Below are 19,134 nucleotides of genomic sequence, written 5' to 3' on the forward strand. Positions count from 1 at the left end.
TCTGTACTTAATTTGAACTTGAGTGGATAGTTGTCTTATTGGCAATCATACCACATCTCCTTATTTTTATACAAATTATACATTGGCATGTGATATGTAAATGCATGGCACGTAGTGATCAATTCGCCTGCGATGTACATAGCGAGTTTGCTTATTGTAAAATATACATTTTACATAGTTTAAATTTAAATGAAATCGAATAACCTTTAGAAGTCATTGATAGTCTCCCTTTAATCAAATGGAAAATCCCACCTTACTATAAGTATCCATTTTGTTTTACATCAAGACTAAAAATGATGAAGTGTTTAAAGAAACGATTTGGGTAAGTAAAATCAATAACTATAACCAAGGTAGAGAATACGTTAGGTTCAACTGTTGAAAATAACAAAAATTGAAGAAATGTTCTGTTGCAGTTGACCATTTATCAATTAATTTTTAAATTGCATTCTCAGTTTCTCTACTTATGTAATGTCTGTTGAATTCATAATTTATACAATTGCTTGACATATACATTTGGAATATATTTGATTATAAAACTTTAGTTTTATACTTCGACATTTATTTTGTTGTCAGTACACTAATTTTTGACGTGTATAATAAATTCATTATTTCAGGAATACATAAATACCTTCAAAAGGATGGAAATAGTTACGACATTTGCACATGTCTTTCAAAATTATCTCAACTGTTTACCATATTGTTTCCATCTGAAAAGTTGGTGCTTATATTTGACATCTGTAAACGACATTAAGAAACTTCTCACTTTCCTTCCTAACATTCTAGTATTATACTCGAAGAATTATATATATACAGAAATTTTGAAAACGTTTTCTGGTTATGTGAAAACTCTTACCAAAGGTCGACTCCGCTTTTTAAAAAAAAAGAAAATATGTTTTCCTGAATTCGTTTTTTTATTTTTCTTATTTGAGCTAATTTCTGTAGGAAGTATCAAGATAATAAACAAAAATCGAGGGAACTGCATGCTCCAAAAGCAACAAGACTGGGTGCGTTGAAAAGATAAACATCTCCTGCTATGCATGCATCATAGATAATATCGAACAAAATATCTGTATATTTTAAAATGTTTTGGAAGAAAAGTCTTCTCAATTGGACTAAACTTAAAATTTTATACATTAGCTTGTTACGAAATAGAATACTTTACAACTTAATTTGTAAATGTAAATACTATTTGTAGAAGAAAGTAAATATCAACTGAAACCTGCTTTAGAGGTCGACTCTTTTATTGGAAAATTTCTCTTTTCACAATACCTATTCTTGTCCGTCCAGCTGTAGAAATACCTCTTCATTTTGAACATGAATTCAAAGGTGACTATAATCATTTGATATTGCTGTATGGATACATCATTTGTGGCCATTTAAACATGTACAAATACAAATTATTGAGGAAAACTAAATTCTTTGAATCAGAAGATAAATATCAACACACATATCGCCACTTAGTATTAATGTTGCTTTTTCTCAATTCAACAGGAAGATATATGCCGATTATTATGAGGCCTTCATTTGCTAATATCATAAAATGATGTCTAGTATATCCTTCTTAAATCAAACAAATTTATTTCACAAAAAAATAAAAACAATACATGGCCATCAAAAATGTGCTGTTGGAACCTCATTGCAATATAAATACAGCCGCTGAATATCGAAATATATAAAATGTGTGTGGGTTTGGTATTATTGCGTACTGGTCAAATATAAAGTTTAAGATAAAATGATGTCTACTATATCATTCTTAAGTCAAACAAATTAATTTCACAAAAAAATAAAAACAATACATGGCCATCACAAATGTGCTGTTGGAACATCATTGCAATATAAATACAGCTGTATGAATATCGAAATATAAAACGTGTTTGGTATTATTGCGTACTGGTCAAATATAAAGTTTAAGATAAAACCAAAGATCGCATAAATCTTTTTCTATTGATAAATCATCATTACTTTGTGTTATTTAAGTTTTTGTACTTGTCATGATCATTGAGTGTTCAATCAAGTGGTAATTAGATACGTATATCAAAACTAAAGACTTTGTGGTATCAGAAGTGTTACTAACTTATTTAACAATCATCTTTTTTATCCATAAGTTTAGTTGTCAAACAACTCTCACTGTTAATTTCTAGACGTAAGTCAAGATATGAGATATACTTTACAGTATATGTCATATCCTTCACTTTAAGTTATTAGGATATATGCAGTCAACATAGTCACCAACTCTGAATTATTCTGTAAAACATCATCTAAACAGCGAAAAGTGCCAACTTCTTTAAGTTTTTTTTAAGAAGCTCCGGTGTGAAGTTTGCCTATTACGAATAAGGAACAGGTCGATAAGCAGAGGGACACGGTCGGTTTCTATGTATACTGGTTTTCTGATAAAAACAAAAAACACGCGTCCTCCAATATTTTAACGTTGCTGATATGTTTTTATTAACAACGTTAACATAAAAAATAAAACCTTATAGTTGATATCAGTTCAGTGATTTTTGTTCGAATCAAGAGCGGGTGTTTTGAACAAGTATGACTTTTCCCTTCCTCGAACATGAGATTTGTATCTGGTTTGTCCATTCTGTTTTATGGAAAAAAAAATTGACAAATTCTCCAAAACAAAAAGAGATTTAACATACTAAAACGTATATCCAAATTACAAAAAATTTAAAATAAACAATTTACAATGCATGGACTCGATAATAAGTTTCAATAATTCGGGTGTATCTAAGTGTAGACGCCATCTAATCAACCATCGAGATGACCTCCGAAGACTACCGAGGGATAAATAACCCGATATCAACATAAATATAAATATAAAAAATATTTTTTTGTAGATCGTATCCGTCAACGAAATGGTTCACCCTTGTTTCACTTTAATGTTGACCTTCTTTTCCTTCAAATAGCTGAACACGCCTTGTACATGCGTAATCCATGTCCTACTTATGGGTTAAATTGAAAGTCACACGAATATGACTTTAACTGAGGTCAAATTATTCACTTGTAGGTAAATAATACATCTATAACGATAATTGTTAGCTTATTTTGACAAATTTGAATTTGACTGACTGCTTATAACGAAATATTAATAACAATAAAATTTCTATACAAACTGTTAGACTGATTTTTCATAATTACATCAAAGTGGAATTAAAGTATTATAGGATTGTAAGTATGCTTTGATTTATCACTTTGTACTTTCACGACTTGACTGTGGTTTTCTATAGCAGTTTGTTCAAATTTCTGACCAGTTGAACAGTTTGGTTTTATAAAACAGATTGCAATTTGGTCAGAATTTTGAATAAGTTGCAATAGGTGGAGAGCAACACTTACAGTCAAGTCACAGTAAATTTCCAATTCAAAGTAATAAACAATGACCTCTTGTACATAACAACCATCCCTATTTAGTAAAGCGCACAAATGATCAAGAGTCTCCGTGAAGGGTAAAGGAGTTTTTGCCATGGTTTAGAGTAAATTATCTACTTCGTATTAACCAAATGGAATCCGCATTTTGACATGAAGTATAATAATTAGGGTTATTTAGTCTGACACAACAAATATTTTTGGGTAACATTTAATGCTGCAAAAGTTGTGTCACATTATGGCAAGTCAGTGTATGGACAGGCCACTTCACCTCAATTCAGTTGTTTCAAGCACTTGCATTGAAATGCATAAAATGCTTTGGAAGTTGTTATTTGTATAAATGATTATTTGCACCTGTTAATTGTTCATTTTCTGTAAATGTACAGGTTATAAAATGATGAATTATTCGAAGCACAACGATTTTAATTCCCAGGCAAAGATTGCCGTAGCCATATTTGGTGTAGTTTTTCTGAATTGTTTGTTTTTCCTGCTCTTCAACTTATTTAATAAGGCGTTCATGGATGAACCTTTGTGGGGAAACACATGCACTTTGTCTGCCTAATACGAATAACAAAAATAGGTCGACAAGCAGAGAGACACAGTTGGTTTCTATGAATACCAGTTGCCTGATAAAAAAAAGTCCTCCAATCGCAACAAATTATTTTTTTATTAACAACACTAAAATAAAAAAAAAACATAAGCTTATTGATGATCTCAGTTCAGTGCTTTTTTTTCGAATCAGAGCGGGTGTTTTGAATAAGTATGACCAGTCCCGTCCTCCAATATGACATTTGTATATGGTTGGTCCATTCTGTAATATGAAAACGTTGGACAAATTCTCCAAAAAAGAGATTTCACCAATTTCAGTTAGATAGTATAGATACAGATGTATTTTTTTTAAAGTAAAAAGGCATCCGATTGTAAATGGCGCTAATTATGAAAATAACCATTCTATTTTGATTTAACTCGTTTTTGGCTATAAATTTCATTGCATTGATTCTTGTATGAAATGATTAAATGGTGTCATACATATTCTCTTAAAAATATGCATGTGCATTTAATCTGTAAATGCATGGCCCAAAGTGAACAAGTCAAGTATTATTTTCACTCGATGATGAATGGTCATAACACAGATAATGAAAGGTAAGTCAGTCTAATAAAAAAAAAAAGGTTTCTGGATAATAATGTTCAGGCAGTGAATGGATAGACACTTCACCTCACCTCAGTTATTTCGTATATTTGCATTGAAATGCATAGGCTATTAATATTTTGTGGGTTTTTGTATTATTGCGTACTAGTCAAATATAAATTTAAGACAAAATCGCAGACTGGAATTGTCTTTCTTCTTTTTTTAAATCTTTCTTAATTTGTGTTTTCCAGGTAATTGTACTTGTTATTATCACTAAAAGACAATCAAGTAGTAATAAAATACGTTTACTAAACAAAAAACTTTGTGGAACGTGAAATTATAAGCCCGGCAATTTGGATATATTTTTAAAGACATATGTTTTATTTAAAACCCTTTCTTATGCCATCTATTAAAATATATGTACACGATATAGTTAAAGTTCAAATTATATCGAAAAACCTTTAGACTACCTTGATAGTCTCTGTTTAGTTAAATAGGAAATCCCAAAGAAATTTATTGTAAATTATAAAGTTTTGTTTATACCGAGACTGGAAATTATGAAGAGTTTAAGAAAACGGTTTGGGTAAGTAACACCAGTAAACTTTTCCAGGGGGGTGGTGGAAGTTAGTTAGCTTATTAGTTTATAATGACAATTAATGTAACAAATTATCTGTGATGTTTTGTTGCAGTTTGCAAAGTATCAATTATATCTTTAATTGCGTTTTCAGGTTATCTGCCCATGTAATATCTGTTGAATGATAGTTTTGTAAATGAATTTCAACAGATATTATGAATATTTTTTATTAAGTTTTAATTCCCGACTTTGACGTTTTGTAGGGTCTAGTAATATAATCGAAAATAATGTATATTAAAAATGTTCTATATCTGTATAGAAGTACTGATATTATAACTAGATTTTTGAAATAAATATCTGAGAATTTAATTCATAAACATCAGCTAATCGTTTTCTCAATTTTGATAGTCAATCATATACATTTGTTACTCATGTTACATTGGTGTAATCAAATTCTGTTTGTAATTTTCAAATAGAATGTTTTATTGTCTAATCAGTGTGTTGAAACATAAAAGAACACCCTGTTCTTTTCTTTCCGAAATTATATCCGATGTTCCGCTATAGACAGATGTAGTAGGAACTTTAGGAATTAAAATTGGTAAACACGAAAATCAAAATGATTTCAATAAATAGTGCGAAACGCTTTTCTGGATTAACCTGTGTCGGAAACACAATCGCCTTGGGTAGTGTAACGACTTTAATAAATGCATTCAAAAATAATTACTAGTATATTAATCAACTTGAAGAAGATATTTTTCATGAGATTAAGTAATATGACGTTTTTCGTAAGAAGCTCCGGTAAGAAGTCTGCCTAATACGAAAGTAAACCAGTTAGGCAAGCACAGGGACACGGTTGGTTTCTATGAATACCCGTTGTCTGATAAAAGAAAAGTATTCTCCATTCGCAATAACATAAAACAAATAAGCCTATTGCTGATGTTAGTTCAGTGCTTTTTGTTCGAATCGGAATGGGTGTTTTGAACAAGTATGACCTGTTTCTTCCTCCAATATGACATTTGTATCTGGTTGATTCATTCTTTTTTTTTAAGAAAACAAGTTGGACAAATTCTCCAACAAAGAGATTTTATCCATTTCCTAGTTAGGTAGTACAGATACAGATATTTATTATTATAAGAAGTTAATGCCACTACTTAGGTAAATAATTATTCTATTTTGATATAACTCGTTTTTAGCTAGAAATATCATCTCATTGATTCTTGTATGAAATGATTAAACGGTGTCATACATATTCTCCAAAAGAGATGCAAGTGTGTGTGATTTGTAAATGAATGACACAAAATGATCAATTCATGTATTATTTTCACTCGATAGGGAATGATCAAAACAGATAATAAAAGGTTAGTCAGTCTGATTCAAGAAAAAAGGGCTCTTGATAACAATGTCTAGACAGTGAATGGATAGACCTCTTAACACCAACTCAGTTATTTTATGGATTTGTATTGGAATGCGAAGCATATCAATATTTTTTGGGTTTTTGTATTATTGCGTATTATTCAAATATAGATTTAAGTTTTAAATCTTTATTATTGTGTGTTTTCAAAGATATTGTAATTGTTATTATCAATAAAAGCCAATCAAGTGATAATTTAATACGTATTCTAAACAAAAACTTTGTAGAATATGAAATGTTACATATTTTTTGTCGTAAAATAAAGTTTTCAACTGACAAATTTCTAAATGTAAGTCAAGATATCAGAAAGTAAAATATCAAAAATACCGAACTCCGAGGAAAGTTCTAAACGGAAATTCCCTAATCAAATGGCAAAATGAATAGTTCTACATGTAGCACATCAAACGAATTAAAACCAATTGTCATATTCCTGACTTGGTAAAGCCATTTCCTTATGTAGAAAATGGTGGATTAAACCTGGTTTTAAAGCTAGCTAAACCTCTCACTTGAATGACAGTCGCATAGAATTCCATTATATTGACAACAATGTGTGTGCAAGACAAACAGACATTAAAGGTAAAAATATTAAAAATTGGGGTACAGCAGTCAATATTGTGTTATAATCTTAATCACTATAAAACAAATAACTATTTCAACAATGAAAAACCAAATGTTATAAATACACTCTATAGACAAAGTACATAAGCAAAAATAAAAGACAATAATTACAAAAAATGACCATAGCACAATAATACAATGGCAGGATGTATATGTTGTGTACAAGTTATCATTTAGTACAAATTATAATTTGAACAAAAAAAAAATGAACAGATTATAATTTGTATTTTAACTTTGTACAATTTGTAATTTGTACAAAAAGTTCTTGAACAAATTACAATTTGTACAAAATTTGACTTAAATTCACTTATAACTTGTACAATAATTTATAGTATGGATTTTGTTATAAAAAAAGCATTGATACACACTATAGAGTTTTTATTCAATGACCACACAATATACCTTATTTACAAAATACAAAAATACCAAGATGGAGACAGGAAATGTAATTGATACATGCATGCCAGTTAATTCTGATAGTACAATAGAAAATGGCCCAAGTGACAATTCTGATAGAATAATAAAAATTGGCCCCAATGACAATTCTGATAGTATAATAGAAAATATCCCCTGTGGCAGTTCTGATTGTATAATAGAAATTGGCCCGAGTGACAATCAGAATGACTCTGACGTTGAAACACCAAACATACGTGCCAGGAAGCGTGTGTTGTCTGACCAACAGATCCAAGCCGAATATCTAACCAAGAAAACGTAACGGAAATTATCAGAACTTTGCTATGGGGATAATGTTATTACATGTATACTAATTCCTCAGTATGATCGTGCCCCACCTGATCCTCGAAATATCTTAGGTGTAATTATTAAATCTGGAGAATTTGGGTAACGCATTGGAACAGCTGTACGAATTTTAACAGGATGTTTGTCGAGAAATCAAATTGAAGCTGTTAAAGACACATCCTTATTCGCAGCAACGGTTCCCGAGCTTCAACTTTCGCTACGCGAAGCAGTTAAAAAGCTTTCAAAACTGGTGTTCAGAGGTTTCTCTCATGTAAACGCTATTCCCGATGCCATAATTCACATACGTGCTCAAAACAATAATACAGAACTGTTATTGTATTTTGTTAATAAGGTTTATTGTGTGGTCATTGAATAAAAACTCTATAGTGTGTATCAATGCTTTTTTTTATAACAAAATCCATACTATACATTATTGTAAAAGTTATAAGTGAATTTTAGTAAAATTTTGTACAAATTGTAATTTGTACAAGCACTTTTTATACAAAGTCAAAATACAAATTATAATTTGTACAAAATGATAACTTGTACACAACATATACATACCGAGCCACGCCAAAAGGATATGACCAAAAATACGACTAAACAGTAAAGGTTTATAATATACAAAGACAAATAAAAGAACGCTATAACACGTAATTAAGATTATAAACAACGCCAGTACCTAGAATCTATACTTCAAGACCATCATGTATTATTTGTGAAGATGATACGGAATATTTATCAACAAGGTCTTGGTATCTTCCGATGAACTTTTATAGAAAAAGGACGAAGACGTTCTTTGAAACAAGCCTTGTTCATCAACTTTCTGCTCAGACACTGGTGACGGTTCATAAAGTCTGAGTAGCAGCTGCAAGCTCTTGAATACCGAATGAGTTGGGAAAAGTATATATAATATGCTGGTGAAGTTGGCATACTGCTGCTAAAAGGAGGATTGATAATTTCAAAATAAAAATCGTCTCGTTTGACAAAGATTCTGGTCTATGTAAACTTGAATATTGTTGTATACTGTGGATTCATTATTATTCGTTGGATACCAATATTCGTGAATTTCGTGAATACAGGTAAACCACGAAATCAAATGTTCAACGAATAACAGATTTTCTATAAGCTTGTATGCAAACTTCGGTAAAACCACGAAATTAAAAATCCACGAATATGTAAGTTTTCATTAATCCACGAAAATTGGTACCCAAGAAAATAAATGAATCCACAGTAATGGCTTTTGGAATCTCTGTGAAAATAAATTTAGTTTTTGTGTTAACAAGAAATGTCCAAGTTTTTATCTAACAGCCATTTACAAAAACATTCAAGTTCACATACGACATTTTGGAAGCAGACATTTCAACCAAATTTTCAAAGCCTGTTTGTGAGATTTTTTTGTTGTTGAAAAATTAGTATTTGACTACATTTTGGAAGCCCAACGACGATATTATGGCACGCAAGCCCAAAAATCAAATAGACAATAACTGTTAATCAATCTGACACAACAAATGTTTCTGGGTATAATTTAATGCTGCAGAACATGTGTCACATAATGTCAGCACGAAAATGAAAAGGACATACAATAAATTTTATTTGCACGAAGCGCTTTTCTGGATTAACCTCTGCAAGGGAACACATGCGCTTTGAGCAGTATAGCGATTTTAATAAATGTATTCAACAATAATTGTGTTATTCAATTGGAGAAGATATTTTTCATGAGTTTAAGTAAAATTATATTTTTTTATGAAGCTCTGGTATGAAGTCTGCGTAACACAAAAAAAAAAAGAAGGTCGGCAAGCAGCGGGATGTAGTTGATTGCTATGAATACAGATTGTTTAATAAAGAAGGCGTCCTCCAATCGCAACAAATATGTTAAGGTTGCTAATATTTTTTGTTAACGACATTAACATAAAAATAAATGCTTATTGATGATGTCAGTTCAGTGCTCTATATTCGAATCGGGATGGGTGTTTTGAACAAGTATGACCTTTCCCTTCCTCCAATGTGACATTTGTATCTGTTTGGTCCATTCTGTTTTATGAAAAAAGTTGGACACATTCTCCAAAAGAGAGATTGTATTCATTTCCGTGTTAGACAGTACTGATACAGATACAGATAATTATACGTATAAAAGGCATCCGATTGTTTATGGCACTACTGAGGTAAATAATTATTCTATTTTGAAAAAAATCGTCTTTATCTAGAAATGTCATCTCATTAATTGTTGTATGAAATGATTAAACGGAATCTGCCATAGAGATGCAAGTGTATGTGATCTGTGAATGAATGGCCAAAAATGGTTAATTCAGGTATTATTTTAACTCGATGAGGAATGGCCAAAAAAGATAATAAAAGGTCAGTCAGTCTGATTCAAGAAAATTTTTCCGGATAAGAATGTCCATACAGAGAATGGATAGACCACATCACCTCACCTCAGTTATCTTAAAAACTTTTTCTGAAACTCTAGCAAAGGGCGACATCGCATTTTTGTATTTTTAATTTGTTTTTCCTGAACTCCTTTTTATCTATCTGATTTGATCTTATTTCTGTAGGAAGTATCAAGGTAATAATCAAAAATCGAGGGAATTGCATTCTCCAAAAGTAACAAGACCGGGTGCGTTGACAAGATAAACATCTCCTGCTATGCATGCATCATAGATAATATCGAACAAAATATCTGTATATTTTAAAATGTTTTGGAAGAACAATTTTTTCAATTGGATAAGTTTATTTAGATTTTTGTACTTGTCATGATCATTGAGAGTGCAATCAAGTGGTAATCAAATATTTATTCTTAACATAGGGACTTTGTGGTACGTGAAGTGTAACTAACTTATTTAAAAAAATCTTTTTTATCGAAAAGTTTATTTGTCAAACGATCCTTACTGTCAATTTATAGACGTAAGTTAAGATATGAGACAGACTTCACAGTGTATGTAGTATCCTTTACTTAAAGTTATTCGGATCTATGCAGTCAACATAGTCACAAAACTCTGAAGTTTTGAAAATGTATAACTTGTCCCTTCTATAACATGATACTCGTATATGGTTTGTTCATTCTGTTTGATGGAAGAAAATAGTTGGACAATTCTCCACGAAAGAGATTTTATCTATTTCCTTGTTATATAGTATAGATACAGATATATCATTATCAGTATAAAAGGCATCCGATTGTAAATGCCACTTCTGGTGTAAATAAACATTCTATTTTAGAATAACGCATGGCTTTAAGCTAGAAATGTTATCACATTGATTCTTGTATGAAATGATTAAACGGTGTCCAAAAGAGATGAAAGTGTATGTGATCTGTAAATGAATGGCCCAAAATGATCAATTCAGGTATTATATTCACTCGATGAGGAATGGTCAAAACTAAAAAAAAATGTCAGTCAGTCTGATTCGAGAAAAGGTTTCTGGATAAGAATGTCCATACAGAGAATGGGTAGACCAATTCACCTCACCACAAGTATTTTAAGTATTTGCATTGAAATGCAACATATAATTGTATTTTGTGGGTTTTTGTATTATTTCGTACTAGTCAAATATAAATTGATGATTAAATCGAAGATTGGATTTACCATTCTTCTATTTTTAAATCTTTATCATTGTGTGTTTTCGAAGTAATTGTACTCGTTTTTATCATTAAAAGGCACTCAAGTAATAATTAAATACGCTTACTAAACAAAAAACTTTGTGGTACGTGAAGTGTTACTTAAAGATTGTAAGGAACTAAGACGTAAAGACAAGTTTTAAACTGACCCTCATTATTGCCAGCTTCTAAATGTAAGTTCGGATATGAGAAAGACTGCTTTATGAAAGAAAGTTAGACAAATTCTTAAAAACTGAGATTTATAAATTGTGAGATATCATAGATACAGATATATTATTATGAGTGTTAAACGCATCCCATTGTTTATGCCACTGTCTAGGTAAATTAGGAGGTAACTGTTTTGTATTTAAATTTGGCCATTGTAAAACGTAGATTTTACAGTCGCAAATCAAGTTTACCTAGTGATGCTGGGCGGAGCTAGGTAAATGGATATTTGTAACAGTAAAATCAAGTTGACTGCAAGTTTTAATTAAGATAATAAACAACGTTTTGCCATATGTGGTACAGGATCTGCTTACTCTTCCGGGGCACTTGAGATCACCCTGCGTTTTTGGTGGGGTTTGTGTTGGTCAGGCTTTAGTTTTCTATGTTGTGTTTTGTGTACTATTGTTTGTCTGTTGGTCTTTTTCTTTTTAGCCATGGCGCTGTCAGTCTAGTTTCGACTTATTAGTTTCGACTTATTAGTCCTATCTTGATCCGCCAAGGTTGGAGAGGAGGGGAATGGATCGTAACCCTTGGCTAGCGAAGATGGATTGGTGATTGCCCTACGCCGCATCGGCACAAAAAGGATATATCGCGGCGAGAGCTATTTCAAATATTGTAACAAAATTTTTTTTTTAAATCAGACAACAAGTCCTTGAATGTATAAAAACTATAGTTTAAAGCAAAATTATTTATTTACAAATAAAAATTTATTAATAAGATAGCATAATAAAAGATAAAACTCATTTCAAACTAATACAACAAATTCGTATTTTGGAATATATTCTTATTTCTTTTAAAAATGAAACAATTATTTCAACAGGAATGTTAGTAAATGAATCATACACCCTATTAACATTAAAAAATTTTTTTTCCTGATATCGGAAAGTCGATACATTCAATTAAAATATGTTTAATTGTATACGTGCAATCGCAAGGAATACCTACTGGTTGAATTTCATTTTTTTAAAGATACTCGTGTGGTCATTCTAGCATGACCGAATGGCATCTAGAAATAACACACGGATCTTTCCGGCATATAAATTTGTTTAAAGGTTTGCATGAAGTTGGTCCAGTTTCATGCAATCTATTGTCGTTCCTTATACTCCAAACATTTTTCCATATATTTAAAACATATTCTCTTATATTAGATTTAAAATCAGTATAAGTTATTTCACATTTAGATATTGGGTCGTTTAGGGCGTTCTTTGCTTCCTGATCTACAACTGTGTTTCGGTGGATGCCAGTATGACTTGAAACCCATAGAAATATAATTTCTTTATTGAGAATTTTCAAATTTCTAATTACGTGAAGGATTTAAAGAATTAACGAGTTTTTAATTTTGGTATTTTGTATTGCTTGAAGACATGATAGCGAATCAGAACATATGATCAACTTTGATTTGTCAGAAGTAGCAATAAACTACAAGGCTAGAATTATTGCCTTAGCTTCTGCAGTAAAGATGGATGCAACAGGATTTAAGCGGAGAGTCGCAGCTCTGTCACCACAGACAGCAGGTGACGACACCCTGTCTCCATCCTTCGATCCATCAGTATAAACAGTTGAAAAATTAGATTTGCCGGATTGTATTTGAGCATAATTTTGCTGAGTCAAAAGAGGATTTGTTTCATGTCATATAAGAGGTATTATAATCTGATAATATATTATATTATATTATAGGTTACAAAATATATTATCATCATCTTTACTTGTATAGGAATGAGTTTTTGTGCATGCAATCAGTAATCCAAATGGTGTTTAATCCACCATTTTCTGCATAAGGAAATATCTGTACCAAGTCAGGGATATGACAGTTGTTTTCCATTCTTTAGATGTGTTTGAGCTATTGATTTTATATTAATTAGTATTGTAATTTTCATTGTTATTAATAAATGTTATATGAGTATTACAAACCTAATCTTTAATTCTATCCTAATTCTACCCTATTTTGGGGAAATTTTTTGAAATTCAAATGTGACGTCACTTTGTGCGTTGATCTCTTTGGCTAACTCGGCTGTGAATTTTTATGTGCTGGTTTATGTTGTTTTATGTATCCGTTTTTGTTCTGTAGTTAATCACCACTTCGGTGTAATCATGTATATCTATTATATAGTAATTTTTATAAATTTACAGTTTGCAAAACTATGAATTATTCTAAATACTAAGGATTTTCTTATCCCAGAAATATAACCTAAGCCGTATTTGGCACAACTTTTTGGAACTTTTGGTCCTCAATGCTCTTCAACTTTGTACTTGTTTTGGCTTTCGAACTTTTTTGATCAGAGCGTCACTGGTTAGTCTTGTGTGGACAAAACACGCGTCTTGCGTTTTAAATTTTAAACCTGGTACCTTTTGTTAGCTATTATTCGTATGTTTCTCTGTCCTATATGTTCTCCCATTTATTTGTATTGTAGTCCTGTCATGTAATGTTGTCATTTTAATGTTATATTTAACATTGCAATAAAAGCGGGAGGTTTGGCTAGCCACAAAACCAGGTTCAACCCACCCTTTTTTTCTTACAAATGTCCTGTACCAAGTCAAGAAAATGGCAATTGTTATCGTATCGTTTGTTTCTGTGTGTGTTGCATTGTCGTTTGTTGTTTGTTCACTTCAGTGCTTCTGTTGTTTCGTTGTCCAAATGTACTATGTTGTATTGTTTATTTGCGCAATTCTCTGTCCGAAATGTTGTACTGTATTCATGTCATGTAATGGTGTCATTTTAGTGTTATATTTAACATTGCCATAAAAGTGCGAGGTTTGGCTAGCCACAAAACCAGGTTCAACCCACCATTTTTCTTAAAATGTCCTGTACCAAGTCAGGAAAATGGCCATTGTTATATCATAGTTCGTTCCTGTGTGTGTTACATTTTAATGTTGTGTTTATGTTGTGTCGTAGTTCTGCTCTTATATTTGATGTGTTTCCCTCAGTTTTAGTTTGTAACCCGGATTTGTTTTTTTTCAATCGATTTATGAATTTCGAACAGCGGTATACTACTGTTGCCTTTATTTACCATTTGATAAAGGACTTTCCGTTTTGAATTTCCATTGGAGTTCGGTATTTTTTGTTATATTACATTTTACCATTGTTTCACTTTCAATGTTGCCATTCTTTTCCTTTTAGTAGCTGAACACGCCTAGTTTATGCGTAACCCATCTCTAGCTAAGGGGTTAAATTGAAGGTAAAATAAATACGGATTAAATGGGGTCGATTATCACTTGCAAGTGAATAATTCTCAGACGATGTTTTTAGCTTATTTTAAAATTGAACAAAACTGGCTGCTAAAAGAGATTTATTATTTCACTATTTCACTTTCGTTAATGATTGAACATCGTTAATCATATTTTAATTTTTTTTATATCTCGTAGCTAATGCCCTTTAATGGTGTTTACTATTACAAATAAATATAACATTTCATTAAATGCAAAAGAGAGGAGAAAAATATACCAAAGGACATTCAAACTCATAAGTGGAAAATAACCTGACAACGTCATGACAAAGAAAAGAAAAAGGCCAAAAGACAAACAATAGTACACAAACACAACATAGAAAACTAAAGACTCATCAACTCGAACACCTTCAAAAACCGTGGTGATCCCAGGTAATGTTCTATATTGAAAGTGCTCTATTATACGCTTTTGCTTCCATTTGATCTAGACATACATACAAGAAGTGTTAGCTCATCAATTTAGTAATGGTAATTGTATGACATAGAAATTATGCAGGAATGTAAAGGCACTCGAGGGGATTTTGGTTGATCAAATATGAAACTTTAGGTGATTATCATTTGAGAAAAGTATTCTTACCTAGTTACTCGTGGATTATCAGATTTATCAAATTCCGATATTTAAATTATCGAATTATAACGATCTCGATTGGATAAATTCGATAATCTACTGATACTAATTTCAGAATCTATATTTATTTTACCAAAAATTCCCGTAGGTAGAATTGATGTGAAAATATTCTTGATCTTTTCAGGACCTAGGTGGCCGCCATAAATTGTATACTCTATTAATTATTAAGTTTTGTAGTGTTTATATTTCAGAAATCAGAAAGGTAAAAAATGTGAATCTTGTGAGACCACCGACGACATAAAAGCAGTATCCTGGTGCAGCGACTGCAGGATTTATGTATGTAAAACATGTTCAAAATTTCACGAAAGGATGCGCCAAGCTCATAAGGTAATACCAATGGAAACGATACATCAGGTCAGTCCTTCGCTTCTCCAATTGCCCAAGAACTGCGAACATCATCCTGATAAAAATATGGTACTGTTCTGTTGTCAACATGACGAGATAATTTGTGATTCATGTCAACTTGAAATTCATCAGAAATGCACGCCTATCAATTCATTGGAAAAAGCTGCCAGTGGAGTTAACGAAGGAACCGCCATGATACGCCTTGAGAAAAGGATGAATGACCTAAGTAAAATTTCAAAAACGATGCTGAATCAAAAGAAGGAAAAACTCAAAGATTTGAAGAAAAGTCAAAATGACTTTAAGCAAAGAGTGTCGGGAACCAAACAAAAATTAATTGATCGCTTGAATAAGTTAGAATCAGAAATATTTACAGATATCGATTTTAAGTATGGCCAATGTTTTGAGACGGTTTCCATAACTGAAGGTAGCCTTGAAGACTGTTCTTCTTCACTTTCTACATGGAAGGCCGATCTCAGTTCACTGAAGCCAAATACATCTGAAATCCATTTATTCCAGTCCGTAAAACTTCTAGAGGAGATAACTAATGAGAAAGAATGCGAAATCAGAAAAATTGAAAGAGCTGATGTTCCAACCATTACGTTTATGCCTTCAGAACTAGAGTCAAACATGGAGAAATTACTTGCAGACTTGGGTACAATTAGAGTTGAGGAATTTCCAGTACCAGTACCTGAACTGAACGCCAATCATGAAGGCCAATCCCTTGTTAATGATACGGAAAATTTGCATTTGAACACCTTGGACTTAATATATTGACAGGACCGTATACTCGGCATGAGAACTCGATAGAATTATCGGGTCGTAGTTAAAACAAAAGTTGATACTGAAACTGAGATAAAGCAATAACGTACTCACCAGTATTGCCAATGATCAACGGCTTTGTCGTATCGATTCATATATTATTCATACATATATTAACATATTGTCGTTTCCTATTATGTAAATAAAACAATATTCATTGTAATTACATATTTTGGAATACAAAAGTTTATTAATTGAATGCAATAATAGAAACATTTAAATTAAGATGTCATACGACTACCTCACCAAGTCACACTAAAAGCATATCTGTAACCTTTTTATTTTGTTGTTTACTTAAACTAGTGAATGAATTTACACGAATGAAACTTTTGCGGTATGTGAAATATATTTTGACTATTTTCGGCCCTATTTCCTTGTGCATGAATTTGCATTACAATATCCAATTAGATCTGGTAAATGGTATGATTTTCGGATTTTCTAGAAAGTAGATTGCTATTTTTAGCATAATGTGACTTCCGGAACGTAATGTGTCAGAAGAAGATTTTAAACATTAGTGGAGAATTGACATGTAGAAAAGTAAAAAAGTACAACTCTGGATATACATGGTTCTTAAGTAGTTTAACTTAAGGTAAAATATTTAGAGACCTGTGACAAAAATAGTTGATTATATAGAGACTTTGAATTGATTGTGTAACACCTTCAAAAGGAAATCATTGCTAATTGTACGCAGTGTGATTCTTCTTTTTTTTCTATTTTCGCAAAACATATGTTTAAATATTACTTCAAAATTTGTTACCTTCTGACAAGAGCTTTAAAACACCTAGGCCACAGTCATGAGGAAGTTTTTAATCTTCTACTTGGTTTGTTTCTGGGCTAGTGGTCTATAAATCACGCATACCAATTCTGTGATTCGTAAGAAGTACAATTGTTTTAAAGCTATCATAAAGATATTCAGTTTACGAACAAAAGAGCGACAGGGCATTATCCAGGGTTAGAGGAAGAAGATTTAAGGGTAAGGCCGTGGTAACCCCAAAACTTTCCTCTCGTTTATAATTTCTTACCCTTATACCAAAGCAAGGGTAGGGAATCATCCATTATCAGCCAGAGTCTTTTTGAAATTCTACGATGCGTTTAATGTTTAGTGTTAATTGAATATGACCAGTTTGGGGGACTCTTAAACACGGTCAAAAACACCAGTTAGCACATCGATTGTGTGTCTTTTCACAAGTTCTCAAAATGAATATCCTTGACTATTAAAATGCAAAGTAGAAGCATATGTTAACATAAATCATTGTTCATAACAAATACTCAGGCACTCTTAGATGACAAATTAAATTTTTTCAAACATTGCTAGAAAAAACTATCGTCTAATTTCTCAAACCAATTGCTGAAACAATTGCTCTTTGTAAACCTTGAAAAACACAAACTTTTATGGAATTTTACGGTTTTTTTTGTAAATCAAATAATTTGGCTAAAAGGCATTAAAAAAAGCCAATTTAAGGATTAGATTTTTCTTTTCTATAAAACCTTCTACAGTCTTTCTTTGCATTGTGTGTGTTTGCTTAAGCAAAAATTGAACGATCCAAATTATAAATGCAGATCACTATTTTCTATTGAACTCGTCAGAATTGGTTTTAGACACAGTATTCTTTGTTGACCAATATCAAGAATACATGATTACCTCAAAAGGGCAATACATCTGTTAGAGCCAAACCGTATTGTCTGTAAAAAACATAGTATTTTTTAGCAATTTTTTCAAAAGTGGTAGGGTCAAGAAAACAATTCCTGTATTTTCTTGAGCTTTTAATGAAGTCTTTATAATAGAATTATGAGTTGATGGAATGTTCACGTTTCTAAACCGGCAGTCAAGTATCCGATTTCAGTAATGGCGTATTACCGTACAGGTTACAATGTACTAATTACTTCATTGTTTTACAAATTTACAGCCTAGATGTAATCATTTTATCAAGAACTCAGATACCTTTTAGATAATCAAATCATGTATTGTTAATGTTTATGACTGTTTAAAAAGGCCAGCTACTAGTGAATCGGTTCCAAATATTTTAACTTGCAACCAGAAAAAAGGAAACATTTAAAAATGTAATTTCAATTTCAACTCTATTTCGATACAATGATGTTGTCAAATCTCAGTCTTGTAAAAATTGTACGAACAGATATTCGCACTGAAGTGCAAAACGTGGCGCGTTTTAATATCTGATCTACGATATAATGACATTAATAATGGAGGTCTCCAAGAACCGGTGATAGGTTAATTACATTTGTATCTTATATGCTTACATTTCCCATAATGTTAAACCTTATCCTTATCTATCCCTTCGAAAATGTTTCTAAATTTATTACGAATTGATTGACCGTAATGGAATATCTGTTTTTCATATTATTTTTTTTGGGGGGGTTAAACTGCTACGTCTTTAGTGTTTAGTGTTATATGTTGTGTTGTAGACAATTGTTTGTCTTTTCGTCGTTTTTCATTGTTGCCATGC

General features: G+C 31.5%; 1 protein-coding gene across 2 annotated transcripts; it reads left to right on the forward strand.

Annotated features, from left to right (window-relative positions):
- Window positions 1-252: 252 nt before the first annotated feature.
- Window positions 253-17,352, forward strand: LOC127699861 (uncharacterized). Of its 2 annotated transcripts, none has more exons than XM_052203266.1 (2): window positions 253-322; window positions 15,697-17,352. In XM_052203266.1, the coding sequence occupies exons 1-2, from the start codon at window positions 294-296 to the stop codon at window positions 16,622-16,624; spliced, it is 957 nt and encodes a 318-aa protein (XP_052059226.1). In that variant the 5' UTR covers window positions 253-293; the 3' UTR covers window positions 16,625-17,352. The 2 variants fall into 2 exon arrangements, with proteins under 2 accessions (XP_052059226.1, XP_052059227.1); XM_052203267.1 differs by lacking the exon at window positions 253-322 and adding an exon at window positions 4,958-5,078.
- Window positions 17,353-19,134: the final 1,782 nt, after the last annotated feature.

The sequence above is a fragment of the Mytilus californianus genome, unplaced genomic scaffold, assembly GCF_021869535.1.
Source record: "Mytilus californianus isolate M0D057914Y unplaced genomic scaffold, xbMytCali1.0.p SCAF_42, whole genome shotgun sequence".
Classification (NCBI taxonomy): Eukaryota; Metazoa; Mollusca; class Bivalvia; order Mytilida; family Mytilidae; genus Mytilus; species Mytilus californianus.

What these genes read in the sequence shown, in the direction of transcription:
- LOC127699861 (XM_052203266.1), top strand. Translation starts at nt 294, where the DNA reads ATGATGAAGTGTTTAAAGAAACGATTTGG. An exon ending in TGTTTAAAGAAACGATTTGG is followed by an intron (nt 323 to 15,696) that starts GTAAGTAAAATC and finishes TTTATATTTCAG; the next exon opens with AAATCAGAAAGGTAAAAAAT.